The 13,756-nt window shown below is 42.2% G+C and overlaps 1 protein-coding gene across 1 annotated transcript in view; it reads right to left on the minus strand.

Annotated features, from left to right (window-relative positions):
* Positions 1–897: 897 nt before the first annotated feature.
* Positions 898–13,756, minus strand: part of LOC148532291 (cytochrome P450 2D15-like) — an 89,844-nt gene continuing 76,985 nt past the window's right edge. Inside the window, exons 7-9 of the mRNA XM_088468126.1 lie at positions 12,668–12,855; positions 11,687–11,828; positions 898–1,354 (exon numbers count right to left, since the gene is read on the minus strand). Coding sequence (XP_088324252.1) covers positions 1,173–1,354; positions 11,687–11,828; positions 12,668–12,855 — 512 coding nt within the window. The 3' untranslated portion in view covers positions 898–1,172. The remainder of the gene's footprint in view (positions 1,355–11,686; positions 11,829–12,667; positions 12,856–13,756) is intronic.

Raw genomic sequence — 13,756 nt, forward strand, 5'->3', positions numbered from 1 at the left:
CGATGACTATGTATCTCTCACTCTATTGTGTCAGATACATAAAGAAGAGAAACGGCGGTAGAAAGGAGATGCCAGGTCAAGCAAAGAAGAGGCATAAACCCTGTCCTAGCAGCAAAGGGATTCCTGTGCAAAATAGCTGATGCTTGTCCCACTGCTGTCTGCATGAATGCCAATAAGAATCAAACAAACACCACATTTGTCACCAAAAATCAGGCATTTAAAGCCCAGTATAACCAGGTGAAGACACAGAGGGGTAAATTTACTAAAGTGAGGGTTTTTAGAAGGGAGTTTTAGAAGAGATGTTGCCCATAGCAACCAATCAGATTCTAGCTATTATCTTGTAGAAGGTGCTAGTTAAGTATTAAGTAGCATCTGATTGGTTGCTATGGGCAACATCTCTTCTAAAACTTACTTCTAAAAACTCTCACTTTAGTAAATTTACCCCTAAGTGTGTTAAGTTAGAGCAATCTCTCTTCCACACTACTACTAGACCAGACAGCATTCAGTAATGACCTATACCCACCCCAACTAATAAAAAGGTAGTTTAGGTCTTTCTCTGCTGCGACAGGTTAGGTTTGTTACAAACAAATATTCCTATTTCCTCCTTTGTTCCAGGATTGGCTGCAAAACGGTGTCCTCAAGGTGAGAGCATTTGACTTTGGGGAAGGTAAAAGCCACAATACCATACACCACCACCCCACAACTTGGGACACTTGAGTTTCACTCGACGGATGCCTGAGACGCATTTTATACACTGGTCCTCTGCACTTCCACCCACATGCCCTTACACATGACATAACTAGGGTGTGACACTCACACATCAAGGTTAGGTACACAAAAAACTGGACAACTTGTTCTAATTGATTATAGTTTTTTAATTATATTTAAAGTCACAAAAAGGAGCATTTTACTGATTTTACGATTTATAGTTTTGACTTTTGTAAATCTGATTGAAGATTATTTAAAAAGAATACATCATTAGCCACCACAATGAGCAAACTTCCAAGTTACTACCATTGTCATGATTGTATTATATTTAGTATGATGTACTATTTGTTTGCTATGACAATTATCCCAGTAGTTAAGTTAATATAGAATATACATTCCATTCTCTAAGAAAGAGTATTCAGGAACATCTAGATGGAACTAAAGTGATAATTAAGTTTAGTAAGTTATATTCTGGCTACAGCACACACATCATAAGGATATGGACTTAGTGTAAATGCATAGAAAGGGTCATCCCGTGGGTGAGGTTGGTCACTTGGTATCTCAAATGTAAATTGCTGCAGGAGAGCTGTGAAGAACAGGAAAAGTTCCATCCTAGCTAGTTGCTCACCCACACAAGCTCGCCGCCCTGCAAGAGAGGAAATCAGTTATTGCCATATTATCAACATGCATGAAAAAATTAAATGTCCTAAATATTTAATGGACACTCTTTCACACCTCAGCAATTCAGCAGAGAGGCACAGCTGAGGCTTATGGGAAGACTGATGTACACTACATATACTGTCTATATCCCGACACGAGAAGCCCGTCGGGGGACTTCAGATAGGTTTCAAAAACACCTACGCCTATCTGAATCCCGAAGAAGACAGCTCGAACGAGGTAAGTACGGGGCATCCTTAGCGTTAGCCGCGGGGTGGGAGGGTTAGGTTTAGGGAGTGTAGCGGGGTTAGGGTTAGGTTTTGGGGGGGGAAGGATAGAGTTAGGCACCCATAGGGGGCAGTGTTAGGGTTAGGCACGCCCGGGGTTAGTTTAGGGTTAGGCATCCCCTGGATGGTTAGGTATAGTGTGTGGGAAGGGAAGGTTAGGTTTAGGCACCCCTGGGGGGGACTTAGGGTTAGGCATGTCGAAGCTGGATTATTGGCTGAGACAAGATCAGTTTAAAATTGAATCGCAGCAACGCCATCTTGTGACTGGCCGCAAGACGCCATCTTGGAAATGAAATCGAGACAGTACCAACAATGGGTGTAACAGGTAAAGTGGAACATTATCCTTTAGCAAAGTCCACAGAGGTTACTATTGGGCCGTTGCATACCAGGCATTCTTTTCTTTTGGCTGCTGCGGCTCCTACTAACCTGTTGGGCAGAGACTTGTTATGTAAGATGGGATGTGTTATATATTGCACCCCTGATGGTGTATTTTTAGATATCCCCGAGAGAGTTGCGCACGAGGTGCGGGATGTTGGACACTCCCCAAAGGATAATGTATCACTCTACCAGTTTAAATGAAAATCCATCCCAGATAGATCAAATGTTGTCCCAAATTCCAGATTCCCTCTGGACTAAGGATGGAGAGGACACTGGATTAATGGCAAACGTAAGCCCCGTAATGGTAAATTTAAAAAGCGGTAGGCAAAAATTCCCCAGTACCCACTAAAACAGGAGGTAGAATTAGGGGTTTTTCCAATAATTGAACGATTATTGCAACAGGGAATTTTAGTCCGTACAGCTAGTGTAGCCAACAGTCCCATCTTCCCGGTGAAAAAGAGTGGTGGGAGGGGTTATAGGCTGGTACAAGACCTTAGAGGTGTTAATAAGGTCGTAGAGAGCCAATTCCCCGTAGTGCCAAATCCAGCTGTCATCCAGATGCAGATCCCACCAAATGCCACCCATTTCACTGTCATTGACCTCTGTTCTGCTTTCTTCTCTGTGCCTCTCCACCCTGACTGTCAGTATCTATTCGCATTTACATACAGAGGTGTACAATACACATGGACACGCTTACCCCAAGATTTCATAGACAGCCCCAGTATCTTCTCCCAGGCATTGCACGACTGTTTACAATCTTTTCAACCTGCCAATGGATCTGTTCTAATTCAATATGTGGATGATTTATTGCTATGTTCTGATTCGTTTATGTCATGTTTGAATGATACTAAACTGTTGTTGTTTCATCTTTCGCATACAGGACACAAGGTGGCTAAGGACAAACTACAGCTGTGCCAATCCAGAGTAAAATATTTGGGACACTGGGGTTAAGACATCTCACAAATGATAGAATCCAGGCCATACAGAACATGACACTGCCGCAGAATCAACAGCAAATTCGTACCTTCTTGGGAATGTGTGGATACTGTAGAATGTGGATCCCAGGTTTTTCTATTTTGGCCTTGCCTTTACAGGACTTAATCTCTTCCTCAAAGCCCAATCGTGTCATACACACAGAGGAATCAGAGCAGGCTTTCCTTAATCTTAAGGATAGTCTGACAAAAGCACCTGCATTGGGAATACCTGATTATGAAAAACCTTTTGATTTGTATTGTACGGAAGCCAATGGTTGTGCTGCAGGTGTACTTACACAAAAACATGGTGATGCCAGTAGGCCCGTAGCATACTATAGTGCCCAATTGGACACTGTGGCGAGATCATTCCCCACCTGTTTGAGAAGTGTAGCAGCTACCGCTCTATTGGTGAGTAAAAGTGAGGACGTAGTATTGGGTCATGAAATGATTGTATCTGCTTGTATCCGCTCTGCTGAACTCTGCTCAGACCAGGCACGTCTCTTCGGCTAGGTTTACCAAATGGGAACTAGCTCTAATCACACCTGCAAATGTGACTGTTAAACGTTGCAGCACGCTGAATCCCGCAACGTATTTACCATATGTACAACATGATGTACAAAGGGTGGAAGGAGACGAGTTGCTGGCGGGGGGTGAGTTCAGCGGACATAATGATACACATGATTGTATGGAATATCTGAATCAGACCATTACTGCTAGACCTGACATATACGACACGCCTTTAGAGAATGTAGATGTGACTTTTTACACGGATGGGAGTTGTCATAGACAAACAGACACAGGTGAATTATGTACAGGTTATGCTGTTGTAAATGACACATACATCATAGAAGCTAAACCTCCTCACTCAGCCTAGGTGGCAGAGTTAGTAGCACTAACTAGAGCATGTGAACTGGCAGCAGGCAAATCTGCTAACATTTACACTGACTCGAGGTACGCGTTCGGGGTGGTGCATGATTTCGGGGATCTATGTCGTCCGAGAAATTTTATGACAGCAGCAGGCACACCAGTTGCACATTCCCGACACATAAAACATCTTTTAGAAGCAATCCAACTGCCCAAAGTGGTGGCAGTAATCAAGTGTAAAGCCCATACATGTGAGGATGACCCGTTGTCACTGGGCAACAACAGAGCCGATGTAGCTGCAAAATGGGCAGCAGGGTTAAAAATGTTTCCTCCCACTGAAAAAATTATGTCTGTCCAAACAATTGCTATGCTGAAATTAATTGAGATGCAAAATTTGTGTTCAATTCAGGAAAAGTCCATTTGGAAGTCCAAGGGATGTGGGCAAGAGTCCTCCGGGCTCTGGAGGGATGGACAAGGTAAGCCAGTAGCCCCCAAGGCATATTACCCCAGTCTGGCTGAGGCAGCACACGGTCTGACTCATCTGGGAAAGCAAGGTATGTGCAAGTTGGTGAGAACATACTGGTGCGCACCAGGTTTTTCTTCACAAGCAGAAAAGATAGCAATGTCCTGTCTGACCTGCTTGAGGAAGAACATAGGGAAAGCGATTCCTACTGAACCGTCTCACATTCCACCGACTGATGGACCTTTCCAGGTGATACAAATTGATTTCATCCAATTACCATCCTGCAGGAATCTTAAGTATGTATTAGTGTGCACTGATGTATTTTCTAATTGGGTTGAGGCCTACCCAGCGGCCACTAATACTGCTGCGTTTACTGCCAAGAAAATAGTTCAGGAATTTGTATGCAGATACGGTATCCCTAAAATCATTGAGAGTGACAGGGGTACTCATTTCACAGGTGATGTTTTTCAAAATATGTGTAAGCTGATGGGTATCAATAGTCGACTTCACACCGCCTACTGACCGCAAGCCAGTGCCAAGGTAGAGAGGATGAACGGGACTATTAAAAATAAATTGAGTAAAATCATGGCAGAGACTGGACTAGGATGGCCAGAAGCGTTACCTTTGGTCCTACATAGCATAAGGACCACTCCTAGACCTCCTCTGAATCTGTCCCCATTTGAAATTTTGTTCGGTAGACAACCTCATTTGATTATAAGTCCACAGGAAGATCTAAAGGGTAACAACGAGGTAACTGTGAAGTATCTTATATCAATGAGTAAGCAGTTAAAGCAACAGCAGCAGAAACTGAAATTGTTGTCCAATGATATGCCTGAAACTAACTTTCATGATGTTGAACCAGGAGAATATGTTATGATCAGAAATTTCTTGCGTTCAGGTTGTTTGACTGATCGGTGGGAAGGTCCATACCAGGTGCTGCTGACAAGTACTACATCTTTGAAGGTGGCTGAGAGAGATACCTGGGTCCATTCCACTCACTGCAAAAAGGTCATTCAACCGGTGGAGAAACAAGTCGGAGACAAGGCTGATAGCGTGGACCTGTCGCTAGCGAACTTGTTCCAGGAGGATTGAAAAGGTCGTAGTGAGATACCTGAACTAAAAGAAATCTGCAGGTCTTGTTGTGGCAATGGACGGGCCTGCTGTGTTCATTTTCATGTTCTCTTTTAGAGTGTTCACCATCCTGGTCGGTTCGGGAATGTCCGGTTTCTGTGAAGGGGGACCGATTGTGGAGAGGGGAGCTGATGGCAGTGCTGATGGAGTGGAGTCAGGAGTGCAATGCCAATCAGGGGAGTGTCTGACCAATCTTAGTACTGTTATTGTTAAGAGAGCTATTATTCCAGATACTCGGGGACGGTGTGGAGGTTTATCGTCTGAAGATTCCTGTATTTGTGAGCTTTGTGGGTCCCTAGTTGATGAGAACTGTATCCAACGGTGCCAGCCTAAATATAACCCGTACTGGGGTGGGTATCCTTTAGAGGATTATCATAGCATGGCAGGCAAAGTGTTAAATCAAACTGATTGCTGAGTGTGTTCACATGTGCCACAGGGACAGCATAATGTATGGTTGGTGCCATTTCCGCTGAATATCACAGAAATTTTAGAATTACAAAAAGGGAAAACATTGGATGGAAAATTCCTCTCATCCAAACCACCTCATTTCAAACTCTATCAATTCCAAGTAGATAGATCACTTTTGTGTTTAAACATAACCAACCCCAATAAACCCGGGAGTTGGGAAGTGACATGGAATAATCAGACGATGACCTTCTCACAAAGAGCTGATAATGAGTCCATAAACCATGATCTGTTACGCTCAATTAAATCTAGTGGGAGACATTTTAGGTACCGGTATGCAATGAGTTCCACCAAAGAAATTATTGGTAAGGTGCCAGATGGTTATTGTGCTAAAATAATACAGCCAGAGACTTGCATGTACCAGATGGAAGACCCTGAAATAGGATTTTTTACAAGGAAAATGTGCTTAATGATAATGATGCATACCATTCCTTATGTTCTCCCTGATAATGTATATTTTATATGTGGAAGAAAAGCGTATATAAGTGGCTCTCCCCGAGTTCCGAAGGTTTGTGTTACCTGGGAAGAGTAGTCCCAGAAGTTATGACCCTCACACATGTTGAAATGCTTGGTATACATAAAAACACACTGTCACCATATCTTCACACACAATATGAACACAGAGGCAAACGAAATATGATACCTGGTGATGTGCACAAAGCCACACAGACAACTGGCTTTCAAGTTTTAGTCGCATTGGATCCCACCAGGATCGCTCGGGGTACATTAAACTTTAGATATATTCAGGAACTTGCTAAATTGATAGATAATATCACCGAGATGTACGATGACACATTCAGGTATACAGGGAGAGAATTGCAAGCGTACAAGAAAGAACTGGTGCAACACAGGCTAGTGTTAAATTATTTAACTGCTGTTACTGGAGGGTACTGTGTAACTTTGGCCACCCAATTTGGAGTAAAATGTTGCACCTATGTCATCAATGATACCAGCGACCCCAAGGAGGTGATAGACCGAAAGATGGATGAAATTCTGCAGCTAAAATGGGAATTTTGTAAGAAGCATAATGCTTCAGTGGCTGAAGTAGGGGAGAAGATGGAAGGATGGGTTTCATGGCTGAACCCAGTGAAATGGTTCTCAGGTCTAGGGGAATGGGTCCAGGAAGTGATCGCCAGCATAGGCAAATTCTTAATCCTTATACTGATTGTCATCATTATAATTGGCATATGTGTCCGGTGTGTTCCTATTGTGTTGAAGTGTGGAAAATGTAAAAATAGAGTAAAACGAAAGAACGAAATTATGATGGTGGTCAGTATGAATACTGAGGTAAATACAGAACTGCATTACAACCCTGAACTAGGAAATACCATCATTTAATGTATTATATTTAGACATGCATAGAATGTATTATTGAAATGTTATTTTAAAACACCTCAGATAATCTAAAGTCTCAAATTTCCCCTTCAAGACTGCCTTTATAGGACTGGTGTATCCCCATACCTTTCACATGATCTTCCAAGATCTGCAGTGTGCGTATAATAGTAGTTTTATGTCCCCACTCAGAGACACATTATTGATGGGTTAAGAACCACCTTGTGCCATCCCATAATAACACTAAATAGTATATAAATGTAAGCCTAAAGATTATATTTTAAAATCAGATTGTGATAGCATGTTGTTCGCTATCAAAGGGTGGACTGTTGAAGCTGGATTATTGGCTGAGACAAGATCAGTTTAAAATTGAATTGCAGCGACGCCATCTTGTGACTGGCCCCAAGACGCCATCTTGGAAATGAAATCGCAAGACGCCATTTTGCGAATGGCCGCCCAAGCGCCATTTTAGATAAACTCACACTTTAGTACATGTGGCGATATTACTATTAGCGTCATGCGATTGCATGTTCCACCATTTCTCATACACACATTAATACGCACAATTGCGCAGTTAACTAACACATATTAGCGAATGCATAAGATCCTGTATGAAAACGCAGAATATTAGTTTCATGCACACGCATCTGCCCCAAGTTAACTAGCATCTTTACATCAAACCCCACATACTCACACATTACATATTCACATAAAAGGTTTAATAAGCTTTAAGGTATAAGATTCAAGTATGCACATTTACTATAATTGCTATGAAATAAAGATTATTTTGTAACTAAGGTTTTATACGTGATAAATAAGCCATGTTTGGTATTGTACTGATGCGTACTCTCTCAACAGTATTCCAGTAACATCGATGTAGAGATCGCAACATGCATTCTCAACTTATGGACCGTAGAGACTTCAAGCAACAAAATGTACATTATATGACCAACTGTTAGGATTTGCATGAGGCGGGAAACCAGAGACCACCAGTTGTTAGAGGCTGGACTGTGTCTATTTGAACCAACCTGTTAGATGACTTGTAACATATGCCCTCTCCTTTAGGACCAATGGTATTAGCAACAAACTTCTCTATTGTGTTGTCTATTTCTGGGGGGGTATAAATATGTGTGCTCTGACCCTGGGTTTCTAGTCTTTGTGCTGAATGCTGATTGACGAGGGGTTTCTTGCTGATGCCTACATCTGGTCCAGAGCGCTGCGTATGTATAACTGTACTTGGGTCTGTATAATTCCTTTCCTCTAAATTGTACTTATAACTAGCGTGTAACTGACTGTACTTTTACTTGAATAATACTTTGTGCATTGGAACCACAGGTTCTAGGTCTGGAGTCTTTATTTACTGTATAACTGCATCCGCAAAATAGCGTCATCCTTAGAGGTTTATAGGCAGGATATCAGAATGTATAGGCAGGGGTGTATAGAGGTTCAAAGGCAGTATCCTTAGGCACCACCCTGGGGGTTTTAAGGTTAAGCACCCCTAAGGGAGGGTGGGCTTAGGGGAGAGGGAGGGTTAGGGTACTTAAAAGCCTGTGTTGGGGTCTCCTGCTCTCTGGCTTCTCGTGTCAGGGTTTGAATGCATACTGATTCCCAATTAAATGTCCTTTTCCAGAACAAAAGCCAGCAAAATAGTGGTTAAAAATAGAAAGTAGTGAAATGTGTGATGAGCTGAAACTGTGTAATAAATGTGTAGGGGGGTGTCATACACCTCCTGCTGCATTTGCATTATTGCAAGATCGCAATTACAAAGCTGCCAGTGTGCAGCTTTGCAGTTGCGATCCCTGTTGAATCAGGCCCTGAGTGTTCCGGAGAGGCACATAGAGACAATGTTGCCAGTCTCAACTGGTTAGAGAATGTGTAACACAGAGGCTCTTTAACATCAACACATCCTTTAGTACAGGGATGGGGAACCTCCTGCTTTAGTATTACAAGTTTCACAGTCAACTCATCACACATTGCACTACTTTCTATTTTTAACCCCTATTTTATATCTAATAAAGGTTAAGATTTTACTTAAACAAACATTATTACTGTGCGCTACATAAAATATAAAATCTTTTTCTTCTTACGGTCCTGGGTAACTATCATTTTTTGTCAGGTGGCAGCACCCCCAAATCTAATGTAATTCTCAATAATAATAATACTGGGCTTTCATCTAATATTGGTAATGTGTGTAGATGTATGTATTCCTTTGTCTTCTCCTAACATTATAAAATACCAAGCTATCTTCACACGAGACACAAAGTCATTACATTATTACATTTTATAATTTAATATGGAAAAATATTCACATTGCTTAAGTACATAAAAACAGTAATAATAAATTGACATATAAAAAATATAAAGTGCACAAGATTCTTTCAATAAATAATAAGATACAGAAGAAAAATACAGTGAATGAGTAGATGCAAACAAGTCTTTAAGATACTTTTATTCAGAATACAGTTGTGACTCAGGAAATCTTCAAACATATTATCTCTGCTGGTCTACATCAAAGAAGGACAATATTAATAAATGACGCCGCCAATCATGACGATGATGATGACCATTGGCTGCATTTTGTAGCATATCTCTTCATTCAATAGTAATTAATTAGCATCAAGGATATATTTTATTAAGTTGCATCCATCTTTTCAAAAGACATAGGGCTTCAGGGCTTCATTTAAGAACACTACCCAATTCCGGTTGCATATATCGTTTAGCATCACAGCAATACTTACATATATGCAGCCGGTATCTAACATAACTTAGCTGTCCGGTAAGGTCTAGCAGTGTCCACCCCCTTAGTAGTGTCCTCTGTGGAGATGCCAGCAGCCTACCATTTCTGGTGATGGGTTGCTCACTACTGCACGTGTGTGATGTGTGTCTTCGTATGCACATTGTGCTTCAATCCAGCAGGGACTTAGCAAACCTGGGAAGGCTTTTGCTGGATCCCCATTGCCATCTATAGTTGACGTAAGTGGTAGAGTCATAAACAATGGTAGGCTGAACGTACCACTGTTTGCTAAATATAGAATGGATGTCACCCCTTTACTAAGTTCTACAGGGGTTAAAACTCATTCTTAAATGGAGTCCATACAGTAACACAATATACACACATAGGTGAGCCTTTAGTGCAACCAGCTGGATTTGCACCTAACTCTGGGCCCGATGGATGCAATGCTGGTGTTTACATAGTTGAACGATAATTATCAGAGGTCTGCACATGTGTCATTACCGATGTCGCTCACAGTGAGGATTTGCAAAGTGACTGACAGGCAAGGACCATTTATGCTTGGCAATAGGGATGGGGGGGTTGCGACTTAAATGCAGGTGTCACAATCATTTTTGGGCATGTCTCTGTCTGCCATTGCGATCCTGTATGCAGTAAAAATTGTCTCTGGTGTCTCAGTCCTGGCGGCCATTGTATGCAACCATAGGGTTACTCAGACGTTCAATTATCGACTGATCTGTGACCGTTGCTACTTCTTTTCTATGTAGTTGGTTGGATTTGTAAAGCCGCCGGTGGGCACCTGAATACGAATCCCGGTGGCTGAAACATTTGCATATTTTCACACAGCTACTTGGTACCTATTGGCAGCTGCAGTGTCATTAGCGTACTTCTCTAAATTAGGCCCTCTGAGGCACTTTTTAAAACATATACTAAGGGCATACTTGCCTATTCTTCTGGAACGGCCTGGGAGGCTCCCGAATCTGTCCGAGTAAAGTTGTCAGTCTGGGCGGCCAATAACACGATTCACGCTGAATCTCGTGATCATAGCCATGCACCCCGCTTTACAATATCATTAATATCGGCATTATAAAGCAGGGGCAGGGCCACAATGATGCGATCTTGCTATCACACCCCCTGCCCCCTCTGCCGCACCATACCCCCTGCAGTGCTGTCCCGGCCTCTCCCTGCCAGAGAACGCAGTCAGAAAGTCACCAACTATGACTAAAGAGAAGCTTGTAAAAAATATCTCAAAAACAGGGTGCAACAGTTTTCTCAGAGTAGCAATCATGAAAATAGTGTCACTGGCACAAATGATATCTATTAAAATACAGCTATTAGGTTGAGTTTTGAGGATAGTAGTTAATTTTTACATTATATCTGAAGGAGTATATAAAATCCCCCTTTTATGCCTTTTATGCTTCCTTGCTTTAGTAGTGTATTGTGGAGCAGCAAACTGTAGCTAAAATATACAGTATGCACATTTTAAATGACAATTTCACCCAAAACAAAAACAACTGTGGCAGGATTAGGTTATACAATAACATCTCTCATCCTATATGACAGGTCCCACAATGCCCGAGCTGTAGATAATACTCAGAGTGCTATTTCCATGCAGCTTTTATGTTCACTGGGAAAGGGCTTGACAGCCCTGTTTTATAGTAGACTCCTGAATAAACAATAACATATTTATGTATACCTGCAGAAAACGGCATGAAGGCTTCTCGGTTTGCAAACTTGCCATTTTCATCAAGGAAGTGCTTTGGATAAAACTGCAGAGGTTTCTCCCACACTTGCTTATCCTTCAGCACAGAGGACAGGTTGGTGATGATGGTGGTGCCCTTTGAAAATAAATATTAGATTATACAAATAATACATAGTTTTATATCTGATAAGGTAACATGTTAGGGGGAATTTCAAGTTGCCCAGAAACCCACTCACACTCAAATAATGTCAGAAATAGGGTAAATAAAAAATAAAATAGGGGCGCTCATATTCAGCTGCTGGTCTGAAATATTTTATAAATATATTTTAAAGCTATTGAAATACTGTTGGTAGGATACGGATATTAAAACAACACATATGATTAACGCAGGTAAATTGGGACTGAAAAATGCAATAAAAAACAAAAAACAATGAACATGTCTGTGGCCGCAGATAAAATATATAATTATATATATTGCACCAGTCAGACTATTACTATATTAACCAGGAAGTCTTTGTAAGTCGCAGTAGCCGGGCGCCCACTGCAATGTTTTTATAAGCGGTGCATCTGGCTGCATTCTCTGCAGTCTCCTTCCGGCTCTCGCATTTTCCTTAAGAGTGCTTTGATGGAACAATGCATCATTAATACTGCTACAGTATCCATGTGTACACTTATGCTGGGTACACACTAAACGATGTATACCCAGCACAATCTCGCTAACGACGGGACCCGGCGGGGGTCCTGGCATCGGCAAGTGCATACACACTTGCCGAGGCCGGGAACGACGACATGGGCCAAATTGCATTCAGCAGCATAGTCCCTGCTGACAATATCGCCCGTCGGATGTGCATGCTTGCAACCTGACTTTCACAAATACCGTCTCTAACAACAAAAATAGTTGTTACTAATACATATATAGCAGTCTAGAGGCGAATAGATGAATTGAATATTAGCCCAAAGTCAGCAATCATTTACCTTTGGTATAAACTGTCCTTGAATTTCCATGTCTCTGTAGGTCATATGTGGCAAAGCCAAGGGAACAATATCTCCACACCGTTGTATTTCATGGATCACAGCATTAGTATATGGCATTTCCAACACATCTCCCATTGCAGGCTTTCTCTCTCTCCCAATCACTCGATCTATCTCCGCATGGACTTTGGCTGAATCACAATGATAATTTGTACATGCAAACTGAGATAATGACTAGGAACAAAAGCAATCCCACTGCTCATTATTACATATTATTAAATATTTACCATTGAAGTTAGTCTTGATGCTAGGAAAAAAAACACAAAATCTAAAAAAAATGGAAATTGAAAATAGTTGTTTGTGTCTGTCTCAGTGCCAGATTAAGGTCCACATGGGCCTGGAGCTGAAATTTATGAAGGGCCTACTGTGTGCCGCAGCAAGATGTGTGACCAGCGGCGTGAAAGTGTGACTAGCTATATGGTGTGTGAGACCACTGTTGCGGAGGTGTGGTCTGCACAGGGGGTGTGGCCTGTGCCGAAGGGGTGACTAGCACCTACCTTCAAAAACACAATCTTCCTCTCCACTTCGCTTAATGTGCCTACAAATGAACAAAGGGAAACACCCATTGTTAATGTGACTGTAATATGCCAAAATAGACTAATAGCTATAGGAGCATATCTATTAAAATATGTGGTCTGTCCTTCAATAAGAGCCCGTCCCACGATCAGGAAGAAATAAAGTGAACTTATCCGCAATCTTTACTTTTATCTACGGACCCCCTTGCGGCTACTGGAAAGCCACGTATGCGCAGTAGCCAGGGGCGGATTGGGCCACCAGGACAGCGGGATAGTTCCCGCTGGGCCGGTCCCCTAGTCCCTCTGGTGGGCCGCTTTGCACTTTGACTGACCGGCCGGAAGCTCTGATAGCCGCTACCGCGAACGGAGTTCAGCTCCGAATGGGCAGCCATCATGAGCTTCTGCGCATGCGCGAAACTAACAGCATCAGCAGTAGTATGTGAATTGGTCGTGGGAAGGCTGCTGCGGATGTCCAGCCGCAGCAGCTTTTCCCATAGGCCATTGGGGAGCACGTGAG

This window comes from Taudactylus pleione, unplaced genomic scaffold (genome assembly GCF_031769625.1).
Source record: "Taudactylus pleione unplaced genomic scaffold, aTauple2 ptg000080l, whole genome shotgun sequence".
Classification (NCBI taxonomy): domain Eukaryota; kingdom Metazoa; phylum Chordata; class Amphibia; order Anura; family Myobatrachidae; genus Taudactylus; species Taudactylus pleione.